General features: G+C 31.8%; 2 protein-coding genes and 2 non-coding genes across 8 annotated transcripts in view; 3 read left to right on the top strand and 1 right to left on the bottom strand.

The window, feature by feature from the left end:
• Positions 1 to 22,950, top strand: part of LOC110994707 (acetyl-CoA carboxylase) — a 58,887-nt gene that overhangs the window by 15,341 nt on the left and 20,596 nt on the right. For 3 of the 5 annotated variants that reach the window (XM_022261720.2, XM_022261553.2, XM_022261638.2), the window contains 24 exons: positions 2,300 to 2,417; positions 2,583 to 2,690; positions 2,888 to 3,028; positions 4,115 to 4,295; positions 4,486 to 4,593; positions 4,947 to 5,041; positions 5,307 to 5,400; positions 5,973 to 6,088; positions 6,831 to 7,004; positions 7,353 to 7,515; positions 8,522 to 8,684; positions 9,404 to 9,548; positions 10,064 to 10,173; positions 10,915 to 11,081; positions 11,498 to 11,709; positions 12,348 to 12,453; positions 13,077 to 13,214; positions 13,360 to 13,466; positions 13,936 to 14,072; positions 14,531 to 14,617; positions 15,222 to 15,304; positions 15,824 to 15,933; positions 16,356 to 16,484; positions 17,148 to 17,330. In XM_022261720.2, coding sequence (XP_022117412.2) covers positions 2,300 to 2,417; positions 2,583 to 2,690; positions 2,888 to 3,028; positions 4,115 to 4,295; positions 4,486 to 4,593; positions 4,947 to 5,041; positions 5,307 to 5,400; positions 5,973 to 6,088; positions 6,831 to 7,004; positions 7,353 to 7,515; positions 8,522 to 8,684; positions 9,404 to 9,548; positions 10,064 to 10,173; positions 10,915 to 11,081; positions 11,498 to 11,709; positions 12,348 to 12,453; positions 13,077 to 13,214; positions 13,360 to 13,466; positions 13,936 to 14,072; positions 14,531 to 14,617; positions 15,222 to 15,304; positions 15,824 to 15,933; positions 16,356 to 16,484; positions 17,148 to 17,330 — 3,175 coding nt within the window. Of the gene's footprint in view, positions 1 to 1,211; positions 1,359 to 1,956; positions 2,029 to 2,299; positions 2,418 to 2,582; positions 2,691 to 2,887; positions 3,029 to 4,114; positions 4,296 to 4,485; positions 4,594 to 4,946; positions 5,042 to 5,306; positions 5,401 to 5,972; positions 6,089 to 6,830; positions 7,005 to 7,352; positions 7,516 to 8,521; positions 8,685 to 9,403; positions 9,549 to 10,063; positions 10,174 to 10,914; positions 11,082 to 11,497; positions 11,710 to 12,347; positions 12,454 to 13,076; positions 13,215 to 13,359; positions 13,467 to 13,935; positions 14,073 to 14,530; positions 14,618 to 15,221; positions 15,305 to 15,823; positions 15,934 to 16,355; positions 16,485 to 17,147; positions 17,331 to 22,950 lie in introns of those variants that run through there. The other 2 variants (XM_022261802.2, XM_045631378.1) reach the window with 2 other exon arrangements.
• LOC123689849 lies at positions 3,361 to 3,499 on the top strand. The gene has a single exon (XR_006750722.1). It is a non-coding gene; the product is annotated as a U4 spliceosomal RNA (small nuclear RNA).
• Positions 18,182 to 21,614, bottom strand: LOC123689785 (odorant receptor 13a-like). Its single transcript, XM_045631379.1, has 4 exons — positions 21,418 to 21,614; positions 20,396 to 20,495; positions 18,857 to 19,015; positions 18,182 to 18,412 (listed from the first exon to the last, which is right to left on the bottom strand). Exons 1-4 carry the CDS (start codon positions 21,612 to 21,614, stop codon positions 18,368 to 18,370), a joined length of 501 nt encoding a protein of 166 aa, XP_045487335.1. The 3' UTR covers positions 18,182 to 18,367.
• LOC123689847 lies at positions 19,381 to 19,573 on the top strand. The gene has a single exon (XR_006750720.1). It is a non-coding gene; the product is annotated as a U2 spliceosomal RNA (small nuclear RNA).

Genomic DNA, 22,950 nt, shown 5'->3' with positions numbered 1-22,950 from the left:
AGAAACCTCGCAAAAAATTTGAGCAGTAGATAGTGTAAAAAAACGTGCCAAGAGTTTCATTTCTTGAAATCGCCACCAGCTATTTCAAAATTCTTCTGATAAATATAACTAAACATTAAGGGTACCTACCTATATTTTGTGATTCGTAACTTTTAAGCCAACTAAATAAACTTTTAAAATAGTGTTTTTTTTTATTGACTACTTATTATTTGACATAAATTAAACCAGTGTCCCGTTTCAGTGAAATAATAAATGGTCACTTTATGTATCTATGCTTTGTATATCTTGAAATAATAATAAATCCCGGTAGCGCTACAATGCTGTATTGGCTGCACATTGCTTTTTTTTCATAGACAAGGAGATGATTAACCTAAGATTTTTTTATAAACAAGAACTCCTTCATCCTAGCCTAGCAGGCAAGCAATCGGGCAGATATGTGACCGAGTTCCTAAGCACTAAGCAGTATAGGGGAGTGTCGAACCTCCCCTTCCTTAAAAAGGGACATTATTAACTTAAAGACTTGGCGTCAAAAAATTACAAAATTACAAAATCAACACATTCTTATAAAATATCTATAGTATTTCATAAAAAGGTAAATACTTAACTTTTTTAAAATACGTCTTTTGACGTTAAGTTGAGTATTTTTTTTTTATAGATTCTACTACATCTAGGCTTTTCAAAACACTTCACATTGCAGGTAACAATTTTCCACGCACGAACACAGCGCAAAAAAAGTTATAGTTGTAATTATTTCGATGCTTTTAATTTATATAATATTTCTAATATGTATCTAATAAAATAATGTTTGTTAAAAACAGACATTGGTAAGTTGCTAGTAGATTCCATGCGCATTTTCTCACATACTATATTTATATATTTTATTACGCGCGTTTTTGTTATTGTTGCGTGTGAATTATTTATCGATATCGAATTAACCTTAGCTATTGCAATAACACACACTCTGTAATAAATAATACAATCGCTCTTCGCAATATTCAATAAGTACTCGTAATTTCAATTAATATTCCTTTCCAGTTTCCTGCAAACTTAACTAATTTACATCAAGTAGCCTATCTCTTTTATACTTGTACTTTCAAATGATTTTAGAGCAAGAGCGTGAATATATCATACGATTCGTCCTACGATTTTGATTGGAGGGCCTTACGTCTTGTCATATGTCAAATCATATAATAACAAACTGTATTTCCAATCGGCATAGCAATGATCGATGTTTGTTGTTTTTATTATAAATTTAGTTATATTATAGAGTTATATCTTTGATTTGTTATTTATTTAATAAGTGTTAAGTGAAATATGTATTCTAATATGAATGGATTGTATACAGAGAGCGCTTACAGGTTAGAAAATTATTTTTAAAGAAAATTTCCTATATTTTCCATGTATTGAATATTTTATAAATTGACTAAATATTTTCAGTGAACATTTTCAACAGCTAATAATCTTATAGGCATTTTCAATGTGCTGAATATTCTTATATTGCCTAATTCGTAATAAAGTTTTCACTTTTAACTTTCTTTTTTACGTGTTTGTAGAAATCACTCATAAATTAACGGAGGCTTAAAGAAAAAAATATTTTGACTACAAAACTTACCAAGGAATTTTGCCAAGCTCAATAATTCGCAAATTTAAAGTTATTTAAATTGTGTGCTAAATACCGAAATTTCTTACATTTTATATATTTTATATGTGATTTCTGTTTAAAAGTACAATGTCTACAACAATTAAGTTTTTGATGTAATATAATAAATAGTCTGCTTTTATCATTTAAAGATTTCATGGAACTATCTATATAGTAATTATCTCTCATCAATTATATATTATTAATTCAACTGCTGATTTTTATCAAACCAATCAAATTACACAGGTGATATGATAATAATCAAAATAAGATATGCCAATGACTGAATTCTATTTATATCCTTTTTTACATTTCAAGTTCAACCATACTTCAACACAGTTCACCTTCTAACATCTGTCTATATTCTTCATTAACAGAATGAGTTACAGGTATAAATCAGGAATAAATGTTTTAATATATATAACAAATTGCTTTGGCCTAACTTACTATTTTAGGGCATTGTGTCAAAGCTTGAATTTTGATAGTTAGCCCTAAAACTATTGCACAACTTTAAATGTCTCATTATTTCAATATTATATTAATCTTCAAAGTAATTTTCATTGTTTTAATAACTTTTAATTATTTCAAAACACCTATGATTAATAAATTTATAGGTAAGTTAATTAAGTATTAGTTATTTAAAGAACATAACTCTTTCAGGCCGTCAATGTCTCAAGGAACTGTGATTCACAGCCAACGGTTCCAAGAGAAAGACTTCACAGTAGCTACACCAGAGGAGTTTGTAAGAAGATTTCAAGGAACAAAAGCAATAAACAAAGTGAGTCAATATTTATCATCTTATAAGATAACTATAAAAAAATTAATCTGGTTATGAATATTATATAAAATATAACATCAGTGTAGGAGAAGCCCTACCAGCATAAAAGTTGCAACTGTAATAAATAAAGTTAAAAAATTAATCATTAACACATCCATATTACAGGTTCTAATAGCCAACAACGGTATAGGTGCTGTAAAATGTATGAGATCTATACGAAGATGGTCCTACGAAATGTTCAAGAACGAGAGGGCTGTGCGCTTCGTTGTTATGGTAAGTATATATAAGTAAACATATATTCATAGGAAGTGCAATTTATTAAATCATTTGCTTATCTTATGAGATTGTTATCATGATATCTTTATAAAAATGTAGGTTATGATAGAATTTTTAAAATATTGATTAAAGTAAGATAAAAATTGGGGATTACAAGAATCTTCTTGTCTATATGTGTATGCATTGTTTTAAAGGTAACACCAGAAGATTTAAAAGCAAATGCAGAATATATCAAAATGGCTGATCATTATGTACCAGTACCTGGCGGGTCTAATAACAATAACTATGCCAATGTTGAGTTGATAGTTGACATAGCTACTCGGACACAAGTTCAGGTAAATGTTAAAGTTAATATAGAAATACTTTATGGAATTTGACAGTACATGAACTAAAACCCTTTTTTATTTTATTGTGCATGGTTAAAAAATGCTGAAACTTTGAGAAAATTTTGGTAGAAAGCTTGATAGGGAAATAAGATAATCTCTAGAATATATTTTTACGCCAACTATGTATTAAGTGTGGTAATCCGCAACTAACTAGTATAATTATTGGAAAAAATTACCAAACTTTTTGAAATGTCCAACAGATGGCGTTAGTTGTCATCTGAATCGCGGTAATATAGTTATGTATAAATCGTATATAGTGTATTGAGTTTGGTAAAACAGTTAACTTTGCGCAGAGGCAATATCGTAACCAATGAGGTTTATCCGAGGTGCGATTATTGCTAGTTGAAAACTTTACCAATACCCCGCCGTGTGGACGTGAAATACCGTCCGCTATGGCAATTTTTGAACGGCCGTTAAGGCCATATAATATTAATAATGATCAATTAGCTGTTATACGTGAAAATACTTACACAGCGAGAAAACCTCCGCTTATTTGAACTGATTAAAAATAAGGTTTTATTAAATTTCACTAATAATTTGTCAATTATTATTACGTGAACTCGCCATTAACTAAAGGTGAGTCGTACTCGGTTAAAGACAGACCAAGTCTTAGGAGTACAAGTACTTAAAAAAATTAGTTACAAATACTAGTTCCACGAGTATTTAGTAAAATGCGACTGTGTCACCAAAATATAGGTATTACTTACGTAATCTTTGATTACTGGCAGTAACCAAACAACAGTTAAATTGATCTCTGTAGTACAGAGAAAATTACTTAAATAAGCCTAACAAGAATCAATTCAAAGCATAAAATTATTTGTAGTAATTATCACTTTATAGGCAACATATAGAAACGAAAAACTTGTCCAAATTTTATTATAGTCAATATTTGACGTGAACTTAGTAACGCTACAGCACGTTAAACAATATAAGTTGTGAACTTGTACATACAAGTGAACTAATTATTTTAATTATAAACAAATACATTATCAAACAACAATGACTATATGGCTAAAAATTATATTTCTAATTTAGGCCGTCTGGGCTGGTTGGGGCCATGCGTCGGAGAACCCGAAACTTCCCGAACTTCTTCACAGAGCTGGAGTAGTCTTTATAGGTCCACCTGAGAAAGCTATGTGGGCTCTCGGTGATAAGATTGCCTCATCCATAGTAGCTCAAACAGCTAATATACCTACACTGCCATGGAGTGGTAGTGGTGAGTAGTGTTTCTATTTTATTACCCTTACTTCGGAATTACCGACATTTGTCATAGAAAAGCCGAAAAAAATTTGTTTATCTCATATTAAATGTCTGCTATAGACCTTTTAATATTAACAATATATTATTTTTTTTGTTATTGAAGTTTAGTGAAGCTTTGAATTAATCAAAATTAATTTATCTTTCAGAATTGAAAGCCGAATACAACACAAAGAAAATAAAAATTTCGTCAGAATTATTTGCAAGAGGATGTGTGAGTACGCCTGAACAGGGATTACAAGCTGCGACTAAAATCGGTAAGAATTTATCATGAAGGGGAAATAATAATTAATGTATACATAGTTTTTTTAAATAAAAGTTTAATAAAAAGTTAGTAAAAATGACCTGACTTATCTTAACATTGTCAAACACCGAAATTAATTAATAAACTATACAATAAAAATAAAATATATATTTTCTTACACAAAATCTCATTTTCCGTATAAAGTATTAGTTTTAGGATTAAATTTAGTATTAACATAAGTCTTTAACTAAACTTCATGCAAAGAAAATTATCTGGTTTTAGTATTATGATTATTATATTTTATTATTTTATTTATGATTCATTATAAATATATGTTTAGGGTATATATAAGGCTCATGTTTTCAGGATTCCCTGTGATGATTAAGGCATCAGAAGGTGGTGGTGGAAAGGGTATTAGGAAAGTAGAAAACCCAGATGACTTCAACAATATGTTCCGACAGGTTTGAATGAAAATTTTGTTTCTGGCATTTTTTAAATCTTGTTTGATTGACGTACTTGCACTTGTTAGTGACTCCAAATTCTTAATTTATTTTAACACATTTATTATAAAATTGTAAACTACGTCATAATTTTGAAATATATCATATACAAAAATAAAATTGGTAAATAAATTTACGATTTTAAAATTACGAATTAATTTTTTTTTTAAGTCAAAGCATTTTATTAGTATAAGCATATAAAAATAAAACCATTTTTTTAATGTAGGTCCAAGCTGAAGTACCTGGTTCACCAATATTCGTGATGAAGTTGGCGAAGTCAGCTCGTCACTTGGAAGTACAACTACTGGCTGATCAGTATGGTGGGTACATCTTATATAAAGGAGTATACCAGTTTGACATGTATTCATATCTATATGTGTTATTCGAAACACATTCTGAGCCTAGAGTATAAAGAAATAAACTTGTGGCACCCGGGGTCTGCCGCGGTAAAGTTGTTGCATACCAATATTTATCAAGTTGTGGAATTATAGTTATTTATTTTTTATTAATTCTGTATTTTTTTCTTTGATATTAATTCGAACTATCATTTTAATACTCTACCAGACTCAGACTAACACGTCTATATAGTTTGTCTCACTCTAAAGCGTACCTACCCCACTCTTAACGCGCTACGTCACCGATCACGCCAAACCGATGTGAGACGCAGTATGCCTTCTGTCCCACTCCAACGCGTATTTACCTTTATTACGTCATCGTGTGTTAGGTTTATTTTCGTTACGGAATTTCTGGATCCGGTCGCCGTGCTCAAAGCCCGCGATAAAATCTATGCAATAGCTTAATAATAAAACAGTCCGATGGCGACGTACAATTATTATAATAATTAAGTACTCATATAAAAACAATGTATTTAGTTGCAAATATTTATTTACAGGTAACGCGATATCACTATTCGGCCGCGACTGTTCCATACAAAGACGTCATCAGAAGATTATAGAAGAAGCTCCTGCCGCCATTGCTAAGCCAGACGTGTTCATCGAAATGGAAAAGGTATAATAACTAGATGGTCTTTTCCCAAAACCTTTTTGTAGGCATTATCAACATTATAGCATTAAAGAGAAAGCCTATGTCCAACGGTGGACAGACCTAAACCTAACAAGCAATCCTAACTGTGAAAGTATTTTTTTTTTCAATTCAAAATCAATGAAACTTATAATCTATTATAATTAAGTTTTGGAAATAAAGGCTATTACTATTACTATAACTTTAAAACTTAAATATCTCTTATCATTAAGGCTAGGCGCGCACGACCAATTCAATAATTACTAAATTTTATTGAGCGTACCAATTCTTAAAAGGCCGGCAACGCACTCGCGAACCCTCTGGTATTGATAATGTCCATGGGCGTCGGTTTGCCCCCTGTTCTATAAAAAAACTTTATTTTTCGGCATGAAATTTTGCCGCAGGATTTTTTTTGTACTCCTACAGCTAACATAAATTATATATAATAGCAAACAAATACACTGAGAATATAGCCACATATGGAATACATGATACATTATATAACAAAAAGATTTATGAAAGGGAACAAACAAACAAAGTATTTAATACAATTACCTAACTGTGATTAAATTTAATTAATTAAGCCTAAATTAATAAATAAATGTTATTAAGTTTTCAATTTTATTGCAAGCAATTACATTTTATAGACAGACAGTCAAACTAGTGTTGTATGGAAGGAAAGAAACTTCATAAATTCAGAAGATATACTAAAACAATGAACTATTCCCAGGCCGCTGTACGCTTAGCAAAAATGGTGGGTTATGTGAGTGCTGGTACAGTGGAGTACTTATACGACCCAGCAGCGGGTCAATATTACTTCCTGGAGCTGAACCCTCGACTCCAAGTAGAGCATCCTTGCACGGAGATGGTCGCTGATGTCAATCTACCCGCTGCACAGTTACAGGTAAAACAATTCTATTTTTAATATCTAATTATATTTATTTATTTATTCACACTTCTTTGCATTAAAAAACATATAACGTAATATATAAAAATTAATAGGTGGCTCCCTATTTATTATTATTTCATGTTAACTGTTGACTTCCTTATAAGGTTAAATAAGTTAGGGTTATATGAATCAAGCGATCAAAAAGCGATATTTTGCATTAAAATAAAATTGTAATTAATCATTAATTTAACAATATTTTTTACATGTCAGTAGTCACTTGAAACAAAACGGTAACAGATTCGTCGATACGATGATTATAAAATATATATATATATATATAAATGTATATTTTTGTTATTTCAGATTGCTATGGGTCTTCCCCTATACCAGATAAAGGACATTCGTCTCCTATACGGGGAATCCCCATGGGGTAGCTCTCAGATTGATTTCGATGAACCCGTACAAAGACCATCTCCTTGGGGCCACGTCATTGCCGCTAGGATCACTTCTGAGAATCCTGACGAAGGTATTGAAGCCATTTTTTTATTATTTTTTATTAATGCAGTATTTTTTCGTTGATATTAATTAAATAACGCCTATATAGTTTGTTTCTCTCTAACGCGTACCTGCCCCACTCTAACGCGCTACGTCACCGATCACGCCAAACCGATGTGAAACGCAGTATGCCTTCTGTCCCGCTCCAACGCTTTAAATTAATTACGTCATCGCGTGTTAGGTTTATTTTCGTTACGGAATTTCTTGATCCGGTCGCTGTGCTCAAAGCCTGCGATAAAATCTATGCAATAGCTTAATAATAAAACAGTCCGATGGCGACGTACAATTATTATAATAATCCTTGGGGCCACGTCATTGCCGCTAGGATCACTTCTGAGAATCCTGACGAAGGTATTAAAGCCATTTTTTTATTACGGACATTATATTTTTAAATGTTACCTCTTTCAATTTTTAATTCAAGATAATTATTATTTATTTATAATTATATTACTTTGTTTATTATTATACTATAATGGAAGTTTGCCTGACGAATGGTACAGTGTGGTATTGTATGCACCACACAAGAGTAGTAATGACCATAACTTTAAATACCCCAAAATATCGATTAATAACCGGTACAGTTTTTATTATGCTCTAGGTTTGACAGATAATCACAAATAAATATTTTTTTTTAGTTACGGTCTCGCTATGATTTTTGTTATAAGTCTGGTTAGGTTCGAGGCTGAATATAAACTGTGTATAATCGTACATTTTTTTAAGTAATTATTTTTTATTGAAATTTAAAAAATTCCCCTTAAATAAATGTACCTTCTTAAAAACCGCTGGGCTTATTAATTCCCCCAAAATTTATGAAAAACCTCCCAGGTTTGCATCTCTGTCTTAGATCAACTACTCTCTCGATATACCACACTTATATTATAAACATCTTCAATAAAACTTCATAATATGAACGCCTAAACTCTATGGCATTGTTTTGCTTCGTGTTTTACACATGTACAACGCCATCTTTTTTTTAGGTTTCAAACCATCGTCTGGTACAGTCCAAGAGTTGAACTTCCGCTCATCGAAGAACGTGTGGGGCTACTTCAGTGTCGCCGCTTCTGGTGGTCTTCACGAGTTTGCTGATTCCCAATTTGGGCACTGTTTCTCGTGGGGAGAGACAAGAGAACAGGCTAGAGAGTGAGTTTACCTTCTATTTTTGGGATACTGAATTTTTGTGGCAGCCCTAAAAAGGCCCTATGTCCGAATTTTATCTTTTTCAAGGCTATCGTGGATGCAACTCATATAAATAACTACAACTTTGACTTCAGTAACTTTTGTGAAAATTACTAAGAAATAAAAATAATTTTAAGGGTTTAAAATGTTCCAACATTGTTTATAATGCAACATTGACAATATCATTTACAGTTTCCATCGACATCTTTTTATCGCTACTCATAAATAACTACAGAAAACCGGCCTTGCATGTGAATTAGTGCGTTTGGTAGCATGTTTATTGGATACACAATATAACTTCTTTTTATCGTTTTTTTAAATCCTAACAAAATATTAAATTTGATTTGGTGGTTATATTATATACCTTACAAACATAATCGTTTTAAGTATTGGAAACAAAAAAAAATGTCTATCCCTGGGTGAAGTCTAAAGAATTGTATGTTATCTACGCATATAATATTTCGTTCATAACATAGATTTTATTAGTATTCGTTTAAATTTTAACGAGAAAAGTTTACCGCGAAACAATATAATGATAACTGAATAAATTTAAAACTCTCGTTTAATGTAAATTAATTAATGAAGCCTTTTATAAATTTGAAGATTATTTAAATGATCCTAATCCTTGACATTGATTTTCTTCAGTCCAGATGACCAATGAAATTTGATTTGTATGTTCGCAGAAACCTGGTGATAGCTCTAAAAGAGTTGAGCATTCGTGGTGACTTCCGTACTACAGTGGAGTATCTCATCACCCTATTGGAGACGCAGGCTTTTCAGGAAAATAATATTGACACGGCATGGCTGGATGCGTTGATCGCTGAAAGAGTAAGTAAAAAAAGATTTCTCTAGAAAATTAGACGAGGTGAAACGTGGTCAATGGTGTTTGTCAAAATTAATATTTTTTTTAAATTATTAGTTAATACTATCACCGTCGTATATGAAATTTATTTAATAAAAACACCAAAATAATATTTATTTATTCACACTGTTTAATTGTACTGTTACGAAACACGTGTTCTACATATAAAAATACTAGAATATACAAGTTGATAGTTATTTTCCTAGACCTAACTTTACGATGTCCAATTCAGGTGTCGGTGTGCGCGCGCATTGTAAAAGTTCACTCTTATTATTTTTCTCCATCGCGCCAAAAGAAGTATAGCTTCAAAAATAAAATCAACGGTTAATTGAGTCGAGCATAAAATTCCCTGATCATTCCCAAATACGTAATACTTTTGTATCGGAACGAAAAAAAATATCACCTTTACGATGCTCCACATCAAATGCTATGTTTATTAGATAAATATTTATTTATAATATATTTTAAAATCTCATTTTAGGTACAATCTGAAAAGCCTGATGTGATGTTAGGAGTCCTGTGCGGTTCCATACTAATCGCTGACAGCATCATTACTACGCACTTCCAGGAGTTCAAGAGCGCTCTAGAAAAGTGAGACTACTACTATAACCGTTATTTAGTTAAATATTTACTTTTAAGATTTTAGGTGCCAAGTCTGCTTTAATTTTATCACTCGGATACAAACAATGATTATAAACATTAATTTTGTAATATGTTAACTTTCGTACTAGTTTTATTATAGGAGTGCCTTGTCTTCACATATATAATTTAACAAATGTATACAAATATTGTGAATCCTATTTTAACAGAGTAAGAGTTTCTTGCACATTCTTCTTCACACGAAGCTTTTGGAAGGGGCAACTAGAATCGTCTTTAGTGACATTTTAGGTGGTCTCATTGGAATAAACCTTTTGACTTTGAATTTCTGAATATTAATCTTCCACTTACTTACTGTGTACCTTCCGCTATTTAAAAATAATAACGATAGCGCGTTTTATAATTTCGTCAGCGCCATCTAGTGGTGCATTATTTGAACTGATTTAAGTCTTGGTAGTATTTATTTAAGATAGCATTCACTCGTTTTATTCTATACTGATTCTTGTAATTATGTTATTACTAGTATATTTATATTTAAAATGAAAATCCATACCAGTAAAATGTGACCTATTTACAGTAAAGTGGGAAGGTACCATCTTAGCTTGCTTTTCTTTTGTTATACATACGGCCAGTTTTTTCGTTTAGTTTCGTAGTTTACCATTTTGGTAAAATTAAATTAATACGAAATTAATTATCCTAAAAATTATACTATTTTTATTAAGAATTTTTTTCCAGGGGTCAAATTCAGAGTGCGAGCCAGCTTTCAAACACAGTTGAAGTAGAGTTGATCCATAGTGGGAACAAATACAAGGTCCAAGTGACCAAATCGGGTCCGACCAGTTATTTCCTAGCCATTAATGGCAGTTTCAAGGAATTGGAGGTTCATAAATTAGCTGATGGAGGTAATATTTATTATGTTTTTAAATATTTAAATTAATAATACCCATGCAATAAACAATAAAAGATTTTAAAAAAAGTTTGCGTATACGCGTTAGAAGTTAATTATTTCTTTGCCTTAGCAAGATATTTTTTAACCTTTCGCCTTATTCTATAATCTATCCGTTTCCAGAAAAAACAACACTGACAATATAAAACTAAAATTTCGACTATAGTTAACTTCAGGGTGTCGGTTTTTTGTGACGGTTCGCTCGAGCATCGTAAAAGTTTACTGTATTTATTGTACTCGATAACGCTTTTTAAATCCTTGGGGGTTCTATACAAGAAATATTCGATTTCTCCATATTTATTTATATAAAATGCATCAAATAACTGTGTCATTAATAGTTCAGTAAGATTCTCGGTAATTTCTTTTCTTCAGGCACACTTCTTTCCGTTGATGGTGCATCATACACGAGTTACCTCAAAGAAGAAGTCGACAAATACCGTATAGTGATTGGAAATCAGACCGTGGTCTTTGAAAAGGAGAAGGACCCTTCGAAGTTAAGAGCGCCATCTGCAGGGAAACTCATCAATTGCCTGGTGGAAGATGGCGGACATGTGGATAAGGGACAACCTTATGCAGAAATTGAGGTGATTTTAATTCGTAGAATGCGTTTTGTGCTTCATTATCAAATTGATTAAAGTTGATAAATGCGCAATAGACGAATTAGTGTTAGTAAAATTGCTAGTTCAACGTTTGAAACAATGTATTTATCCGTCTCATTCCAACACATGGTATACACAATTTGAGAGAAAGGGACAAAATGCTACTAATAGTACTTTAGTTTAAAAGGTATTATTAAACTGATGTAGTTCTTATGAATAGGAGAAGTATATATGAAAATAAAATAAATATAGAATATTCGAGTACTATGCTAAGGATTCCATTAGTTATATTCTATTATATTTAATATAAGTCCAACAGAGTGTTTAATATGAGTCCTCTCTCCTCGAAATTCTTCAATTTGTCTTCTTCTTTACTATTATGTCTGCTTTATCTTATTTCATCTTACCATCTTTCTGGTGGGCGTTTCTCTATTTTTCCAGCCATTCGAATTAAGGGTATTTTTGATCCATCTGTCATCACACTATAATATACAGTATGTTCTATTCGCGAAGTAAATATGTTTTTAATATAAATTAATTTATCGTTATTTACAATTATACTTGATTATAAAATATTACAAAAACTGTCAAATATATATTCAACTAATTTGAAATGATTAAAGGTAATGAAAATGGTGATGACCCTATCAGCTCCGGAAGCCGGTAACGTCACCTGGTGCATGAGACCTGGTGCTGTACTGGATCAGGGATCACTTATGGGCACTTTGGGTAAGTGTCTCGCTTTTTTGTCTATTTACTGCAAAATATATATATGTGCAATTCCCACGTGATAGAAGTGAAACCTTCAAAAACAAAGTTTTTATAATTAATCATATTTAAATTAAACATTTTTTACTATCTTAATGTATTAAACTTTTCATTAAAAACAGTATATTTTAATGATAAATTTTAATATAAATGTTTAATTTGACAAAAACTAAGACAACGAAAGTTTTAAATTCGATTAAATGAAAAAGCGGCAGTAAAAAGAGGCTGTATAATGCCTCCTATCTCATTTTCTCCCACGTTAAATCTTATGTATATATATTTCTGTCTCTTTTTACTGTCGCTTTTTCCGTTGCATCCGGTTTGAAATCACATCGATTCTAAAGAAGTTTCACTTTAAAAAATTACTAGTATTTTTCTTCATTATTCATATCTAATAATATATCATCATAAGAGTTGCTAGCTATATTGTTAGTTATGGATAGATAGATTTAGGAATATAAGTTAAATTTTTTAATGTTTTTATCTAGAATAGTTGGTGTGGGATTTTGGAATTTTATCGTATTAGTAATTACTGTTATGATAGAAAAATGTAATGAAATAAATATCATAAATAATAATTTCAGAGTTAGATGACCCCTCGCTAGTAACGACGGCCGTCCCCTACAAGGGTCAGTTCCCACTGGGCGATAATACATCTCTGTCTGAGAAATTGAATTATGCGCACATCAAATATAAAGTTATTTTGGAGAACACATTGGCCGGTGAGTAATAACATTTAAAATTACTTATGTTAAATTCGTTCTCGGTTCCCATATTTCTATAGGTAAGAATAAAAAAGGGACTTACGTATACAGTTTTTAAGATTTGAACAACAGCAAAGAGATAAAAGAAATATGTTTTTTACAGGTTTTTGTCTCCCGGATCCATACAACACGCCCCGTTTGAGAGAAGTAGTGGAAAAGTTCATGCAGAGCCTTCGAGATCCTTCTCTACCATTGTTGGAATTACAAGAGGTATTGTAATACATATTTGAAATTTCTAATCAATGACGTTTTAAATACAAGGGTTGTATTTAAAAGAAACGCAAATATTTCAGAAAATTCAATGTCTACACTATTTTTTTTACATATACCAAAATGAAGTAATAATAAAAAGATACCATTTTAATCCTATATCTTTTGATGATTTACCCTAACAAACTAACCGCGAACTATGACTTTCATATATAAAAATTCAATACATTTTCACTTAATTTCTTTCAACTTTGGAAAATTTGACATTGCTAATTCCAGTTAATCAAGCAACGCTCCGTCTTCTTGACTTTTAAAGTACACATATAACATACAAAAATGTTTTTAACATTTTGTATGTTATATGTGTACTAATAAGGTTGTTGTTGTACTACTTGAAGGTTTCACTTAATGTACACATATCAAAGTACAAACAATCAAAATCAAATTTAAAACTGCAATTATGTGTTAGGTGCTATCATCTACTTCCGGTAGAATTCCTCTATCAGTGGAGAAGAAAGTGAGGAAGTTAATGGCGTTGTACGAACGAAATATCACAAGTGTGTTGGCGCAGTTCCCCAGCCAGCAAATCGCTAGCGTCATTGATCAGTGAGTATTTTTTTAAAATTATTAATTAACAGTTATATTATAATAGTGATATATAAATATATTGTGCTCTCAAGAAAGTATTTTTCCCCAGATATCGCTCTTAGTTTTTTCATAATGTTATATATTTTGCTTTTTATAGTATTTTAAACTATTTAAAAATCCTTTAAATTAATAAATATATCACATGGATTGACCAACTTAAATAGTGTATACAATCATTATTGGCATTATTTTTGCTTAAAATAAATATCTGATATGAGCTACAGTGCTTCCCAAAATATTACTAACTATACTATTAAAAATACAGTAATATATAGCATTTACATGACAATTAAAATAAAAAAATTAAGTAAACTTTAAACATTATTTATATCGATGTTTGCTTACAATAGTGGGCACAGGAGACTGTTCAGTGACAGATAACTACTTGGCAAAGCTAAACAAATGATTTTTCTCAGTCATGCTGCATCCCTCACTAAACGCGCAGATCGTGATGTATTCTTCATGAGCACACAGGCTTTAGTTGTGCTCGTACAGAGATATAGGTGAGTAATTTAATATTTGAATTGTATAAATATTGTTTTTTAATCAAAGATATTATTACTTATGTATATTTTTTTTTATTTATGTTTTATTTTATGGCCTGGCCAATTAAGCCAAATTTTGTTGACTATTTTTTTTAATTATGTAATTTCACATTTCTTACATCATCCCCACAGTATTTTTAACGTTACATATGTATTTATATAACTTAAAATTTGCTCTATAACACTTTTTGTTTTTGAGCAAATCACACAACTGGTGGCGGGAACAACTGTACCTAAGTTGTTTGTTTGTTTGAATGGAAGTTTTTAACAATTATACAAAAAAATTATAACTAATACACAGCAAAGAGAGGAAAAAACCATAGATGATCATAAATCTAATTAAACGAACAACTATAAGAAATGGCGCCTTGTGTCCCATTACTTATTTCTTAAATATTTTGTACAATATTTCGTATTTTTATTCAGTACCTTGCGATAACATCTTATTTAGGTTGTTAGTGTGATGTGGTTTTTACGATATTACATAATATATAACGAAATTTAAATAGATGATAATCAAGGGTCATATATATTAAAAGTGTGTTTATTTTATTTTTTACAGAAACGGTATCCGCGGACGTATGAAGGCAGCTGTGCATGATCTATTGAAGCAATACTATCAAGATGAAAGTCACTTCCAACTTGGTAAGAGTTTTAAAAAGAGAGTTATTTCCTTTAAAATAAGTTCGCTGGAAAATATGTTATAATTTTTTATTATAGGCAAAATGACCTTTTGTATGAAGGAGTTTTTAAGAAGCGAATGGGATAAAGATATCATATATATTGTCTTCTTTATATTTCTTTTATTTTTAAAAGAGTAATTGTTTCACATCGATGGAACCATACTCCTTCCTGAATGCCAACGCACCCGCTAATATGAGTGTATACGTACATGGGCTACGAACACTGTTATCTCGTAGGCTCGTTTGGTCGAACGTATAAGAAACCTATTATGATAATAAATTCTTTATGGCATGATTATTTTGTACGTATTTCATTTTTTTCTGGCGAAAATTTTCCACTTATTCTTGCTCGAAAACGAAGGCTTTATTGCAACCTGTTAATGTTCAATGATGTGGAGTCTTCTGATCTTTCTAAAATATCTTAAAGGAGACGCAGAAAGGATAAGGAAGTCTTAATACAAATTATTATTGTTTGTTAAAGGTTCATACGACAAATGCGTGATGGCGCTCCGCGACCGATACAAGGATGACATGCAGGCCGTGGCAAATATTATATTCTCGCACAATCAAGTTGCTAAGAAGAATTTATTGGTAAGAATATAACTTACATTATCAATAAAATAAAAGTATATATGTTTATTTTGGAATATAAAATACAAGTATCACTTATTCCACGTCATTAAATTTGTATCGGTAGACATCACTACTCATCGGCAAAGAAATTTTAAAAACTACTAAAATTAAAAAAAAATCATATTCAGTCGAAAAAAAGGTTTGCGGGTGCAGCTAGTTATTTCTATAATAATGTGTTCCTAATGTGGACGTTTTTATTAAACTTTTTGATTTAATTTGGGGTGTGTTATATTATTCACATACGATTCATAAAAAACATTTCTGTTCATTGCTGGCTGGATTAAATAAATTTGCATTTTTGTACGTATTTATATTTGTACCCAGATTTTTGGATTTATAATCGTTATCTCTGTTGAAAACTATATTAAGTACTATTTTAGGTGACAATGCTGATCGACCATCTCTGGTCCAACGAGCCGGGTTTGACGGACGAACTAGCGGCCACACTCAACGAACTTACTTCGTTACATCGCGCCGAACACAGCCGAGTGGCGCTTAGAGCGAGACAGGTATATTGTCTATGTACTCATATATAAGTGCAATAGTGCTGTTCTTATCGTTCTTGTGTCTAATAGAATCTCAGAAGTCAAATTTTGTATAACCACAAGTTCAGCATTTACATTTTAATATAAGGAACTGGTAACTGGTGGAAGGAACAAGCGAAACTTATCACAACAACTGGAAGTTACTCGCGTTAAAATAGTATAGCATAAATTACATTTTCAAAACAAACTTTATCGCTAGCGCTGAAAATATTTATCGAAATCTCAAAGTACGTAGTACGAACCCTCGAGACGTCAACGTATACTTTACGTACTCGGTCAGTAATTTTTTTGAAATAAATGTCTGCAAAACTAGGCTGGTAATAAATCTAGTTCGAGAATGTTCAAGCAAGGGAAATATCTTTAATTGGTTATTTTTTTTTGTGAGTAAGAATTTCAATTGAAATTTGAGTTTGCTACACTATTCACAATATTATAAAGAAGAATTGGTTGCGTGTTAGTTCGTATTGTATATTACCCAAAGTACTATGTTCATGAACTATGTACATCAAAGTGTGAAAAGCACAAATTAAATCCCTAATCGAAATCTGTGGAAACTATTGACAATAGAGCAGTGGAGTTTTACAGTTTTATATCTATTTTAATATTTATATTTTCATACTTTCCCAGGTCTTAATAGCAGCCCATCAACCGGCGTACGAATTACGTCACAACCAAATGGAGTCCATCTTCTTGTCAGCAGTTGACATGTACGGTCACGACTTCCATCCGGAGAATCTTCAGAAGCTTATACTTTCTGAGACATCCATATTCGATATACTACATGACTTCTTCTACCATACAAACGCTGCGGTAAGTGGATTTATATATTATCAGATCGTGACTTCCGAAGTAAATGTTAAGATTTATTATACAATAAAAAAACATGTGGCACTCGGGGACTGGCTGATTATAATTATTTATTTATATTTTATTAATACAGTATTTTTTCCTTTGATATTAATACAATCTACCACTCTACCAGAGTCACTCTAACGCGTACGCTCCCGTATCGTGTGTTAGGTTTTGATTTTCGTTACGGAATTGCTTGATTCGGTCGCCGTGCTCAAAGCACGCGATAAAATCTATTCAATAGCTTAATAAAAAGTATCCGATAATTATTAATAATTACGTGTAACTGAACAAAGATAGGTGAATACTTCTTTTCTTCTTTTTTCTTCTTCCTTGGTCTTTTGGAGTGCTTTAAATAATAGAGAATTTTAGTTTAACACTTTATTAACCACTTGCGTACAATAGGTATACGCGAAATAATAAAATATTTATTTCTATGAAACGGATTAATGCAATGTAACACGAAGAGAATGCCTACGTCTGACTTTACGGGACGCAAGTCGGACGATTTAAGAAATCGTCACGCTTATTAATCTAAGAAAGCCTGAGTGAGCATAATGTACTAGCCTTGTGTACAACGCGTCTGTAATACAACTTGTATAAGCGTACAGTTAGCGTACTCTCTAATCTCCATTGGAACAGCAATTTTTGTATTCAATATCGGTGTAGTCTCAATACCAGTATACTTTAGTAAAAAAACCGCAACATTGGAATTGCAATCACTATCGCTATAGGGTTTTATTGAAATCCTCGGAACAGTGAGATCGCTCCATGAAGCGAAGTGACCAGAAAACTTCAGTGCTTCTGGAAGGCGACAGGATGGTTTAGTTAGCCAGGACTTTACGCACAACGGAACTAGTGAGAGTCTAAGTGTGGAAACTGAGCCCACCAACCCATACTATACCATAAATGGGTACCATTTATTGAATACCGGTGCCGGTATAGCTTTGCATTTTATAAATTAAAACAAAATTGATGTACATTTTTAATTTCATAAATTAAGATCGCAACAGCGTGTACATTGAATAAGAAGTTTGTAATATCTGAAACAAACAAATTCATATAATCTACATATATTAGTATTGATATAAAATATTTATCTGATATCAAAGTATGCGTATGAAAACGTTCATTAATAAAATGACATGCTTTTATTAATTGGACAGCTAAGTGGATAAAGGGCCGGTCGCTGTATGGCTAAATAGTTCGTAGGTTAACATATAAAACATTTTTTTATTTATTTTCTTAGCCTACGACAACGATACAACGATTATAACGGTAATATAATTTTTCTATTCCATTTTTATAGTACATATCTTTAGCCTAAAAATCAGCGTCAGTTTCGGCGAATTTTTTTTTAATACTAAAAGCGCCATCTATGTGTCAGACTACGAACGTTTCAGCGCACCTGTTCTTATAGAAAATTATCAATTCGTTGCTAAAATTACTGGTTAATGATTTGAAATAAATTTTATAAAATAACATACCGAAACAAAGAGATCCATATCGAATATGAGTTTATTAAAAGCGGTGATCTCTAATGGTATCTGCGCACGCGCAACCATGAAGAGTACCATTTTCCTTATTGGAATGTTGTTTACGTGCTCCCAACCAGAAATGTAGAAAAGTGTTGCCGTTTCCACGGACTAAAAATAAGTTTTTCGTAGATATAATTTTGTTGAATCATCTTGTAATTGTGTGTTTTAAACTGTCTTTGTGAGAGCATAGAAAAATAACTGTGTGTTAATTGTCATACATTATAGCAACATATTAATATAATCATTACAGAAATACTTAATAAACATTATGAGCGTGTAGGATTTTTATAGAAACCCTTCTGTTCCTAAACAACACTAATAAATATACTTTTTCATAGAGGGCGCTATTTCAAATTAAATGTAGTTACAAAAACTTCGGGTAGATGGCAGTCAATGTTGTTCCGCCAATTGTAAAACACGATATTATATTAATTTCGTTTTACCTTATATACTCCAGAGTACATTATTTACGTATCGCTTCTCGGCCTTTTGGCTAAGATCAAAGTGTAGTATCTGTTCTTTTCAGCTTAATATCTGAAAGTTCCCGCATAGCGGGACCAGTATATTAAACTGATTTTTGGAAACTGACGGGATGTTCGGGGCTCGCTCCACTCCTGTCACGGGTCGGCCTGGCATTGCAGTGCCGCCGGGATCGGCCCAATAATTAAAATGAATTACTTTTAAGAATACTTAGGGCCTGTTTCACATTGTGTGGATAAAGTGTCAAATAGCTATGCAACACTTAAATTATTCGAAAGATAAAAGTTCCAAATAAGATACTTCGAATTTCATGACGTATAGACTATCTGAGTTGTGAAACGCAAAAATACTATTTATCCTACGAATAAGTAATAAATAGCTTATTTGGAACTTATCCGGACATTGTGAAACAGGCCCTTAGAGGTATAATTTTGAAAATAAATCATACTAAAAATATAATTATCTCAGGAAATTGTATAATAGTCTGTGAGGTGTGATTGATTGTTTGATTATTTATTCTAGGAAAGAAACTATATAATGATTATTGATTACCATATGTTTTAGCTTTGCGGAATATCGACACGGTAGATATATATGAATGATTGTACCAGTTATGAATATAATATATCGTAGATCCAGTTCATACCCCTGTAACAAAGGAATTTTTAAATATTTCGTTGAGATAGACAATTCTGAGTATGCTAACCGCAAACACTTCATTCTTTAGATAGGCTATTTATATAAAACGAGCAACACACTAACCAGATGTTAACTGTCACCTCCGCCCATGGACACACCCGTCTTGAAGGACTCGAAGTCGTATTGGTTCAGAAATAATTCAATTGATAAGCTAGTTAGCCACATAGTGATGATGCGCGGAAAAACTTTCAGTTGTGGAATCCGTCTTTCACAACTGAAAGTTTTTCCGCGCACAATGTCGGTGCAATGTCGTATTCTGCATCGACGTCCGACTGTGAAACTCCTCTAAAGTGTATGAATTTTATTTACCTCAGTTATATGATACATGCAGTTGCATATTTGAATCATTGTAGCGATCAATATTATGCCAAGCCATACATTGAACGTGTCTTGTATAAGATTCACATACCTTAAAATTTAATGATACTTCTTAATACTTAACTAGTGTTAGATGGGTGCTATACATAAAAAACTTGGCTACTGTCGATGATTATACCGACATCAATATTGAGATTTTGCGACACGTTTAAACTTTAATTAAAAGTATAATGCTGCTACGTCACGATTATTGGGTACAGAGCAGTCTGTAAAATTAGCTAAATAAAATCTCAGTAAGACAAACTTATTTAAAACACAATAACTTAAGATATGGCGTAATGCGTTTTGCAATGAAACATGTTATTTGACAGTATATATAGTAAAATGTTTTTGCCTTTTAAAATAAGAATTTAAATTAAAAATAAAATAAAAAGCAGTAGGGGTTTGAAGTTCAGATTTTTGATAGGACACCATATGAATGTCATAGAAAAAAATTATAGTCCATGATTCCTGTAAAAATATATGCAGATTTGAACAATTACAAATTTAATTGAAATGATAATATATTATGGCTCAGGATATTTTTTCTGTGCCCCACAAAGGGACTGGGTGTTCCTTACATGAGGTAAGTTGATCCGCTGTCAACTCCAATCATTAAAAAGCTTATTTTAGTTGGAAAAAGCATGTATAAACCGAATAACGCACATTAACTGAATTTTTAATAAGTCCTGAATATTCATTTATGAACAGTATATATAAGTATAATTGAAAATATTATTGATACGTCCTATTACTGTCCTTTCCTATGGAGTATTATCTTCTGTGATAATTAAATAATATATGTATTTTAAGATTGATAATTTACACGTAAAAAGGTTGTTAAAGAGAAGGGTTGACAGGCATAGTACATCAGTAGGCAGGGTACATCATAAGGTTAAGCATTTTCGCGAAAGAAGCCTCTTAAGCCTATAGAATCAGATAGCCTATTATTTCCAAATAAGATTAACACTTACTCAAATAGCCGATTCTGTTCTTTAATAACACCTACGATCTTTTCGTACATATCCTCACTTGCCAATGCCTCTTTAAACGCTTGACAATACAGCTGCATCTTCAAACATGCGTGATTAATACACAAGCCAAAGAACCCGTCATAACCAATAAAATTGACGATGTACAGGGAAGCGCAGTATACCATATAAGCGAACATGATTTCGAAGTATGGAGTATCAAACCGTTCCTCGGGCTCCCCATACGGTTTTGGTAGGTCGTGTACCATATATTTAGTTGGTTCGGACTTAAATGTGAAATTGTATACATTCAAAACAGCGGCCATTACAGGAAATATCAGTACGACAAATAGGACTGTTATGGCCCAGGCTTTTTCGCTGTATTTCAGCGAGTTGGCGATGGATGCGTCGATTATATCTTGATACGATGGCGACAGTGTGTTAAAAAGTTCGTAGTCGCGATTCATTTCATTTATTATCTGCATTGCTGTTTTTTCTTTAAAGTGCATTATCATTATCTGAATATTTATCAAAGAAATAAATATTATAACCTTATAAAAACTAAACACCTTATAAAGTAATGGCAATGTAAACTTCTTAAACAGGGCGCTGTCTCTATGGAATGAACTATCTGGTAATGCCTTATCCACGCAAATACTTTTAAAACCAATCAGATTGTTTTTCCATATCCTAATACACACGCATTAACATTGTGCTGCCAGTGTGTGTACTAAATAATAATAATTGTATTTATAAGGAGATTTATTCCGAAACGAATGGCGAGTCTTTATCATTATATATATTATATGAAGTAAAACAAAAGCAGTGTTAAAATTTTACATACAATTCGATACACACAGGTTCAAGTAATTATTTAATTAAGTCCATTTTTAGAATACAAATTCGTTTATTAAATCGTATGAAGATTTTCGAGAATTGCAGCTTTTCAAAGGTTACTTTTATCTATATTTCATTATACGAGCTTATCAATTCATCTCATTAATTCATATTAGTAATTCTACGTCGAGTTGGAGATATACGCCTTGCAGACGTCCAAAGACTATGGGGCATAAATCTTAAAAATCGTAGATAGGATATTCTTTCTTTTATCTTTTGGACATTCAGACATTGCCAGAAGGCTCGCAAGTCAGTTGCCGGCCTTTTAAGAATTGGTACGCTCTTTTCTTGAAGGACCATAAGTCCAATTGGGTCGGAAATACTTCAGTGGGCATATTTTTTTGCTGATTGAAGACTATTTAATTTTGAAAATTGAGAAGTTATTACTGCATTCCATTTTTTTAAATGACTTGTCGTGTAGCTAACAATAGCAATACATGGCATGAGGCTCACGTGGTGTTGCCATTTAAGAATTGGTACACTTATATAATCATTGTATCTTTAAAATCCGAATTACCCACTTAAACGATTACATGTTACACTGTGATATTGAACGTGCTTAAATTAATCATTTTAATATTACAAAGTGATTAATTTATTATTACAAACCTTACAAAATACTCCCAAGAACGGTCCAAC

The sequence above is a fragment of the Pieris rapae genome, chromosome 15 (genome assembly GCF_905147795.1).
Source record: "Pieris rapae chromosome 15, ilPieRapa1.1, whole genome shotgun sequence".
Classification (NCBI taxonomy): Eukaryota; Metazoa; Arthropoda; class Insecta; order Lepidoptera; family Pieridae; genus Pieris; species Pieris rapae.
Note: the sequence above shows the minus strand (reverse complement) of the source record. Positions and strands in the feature narration are given on the sequence as shown.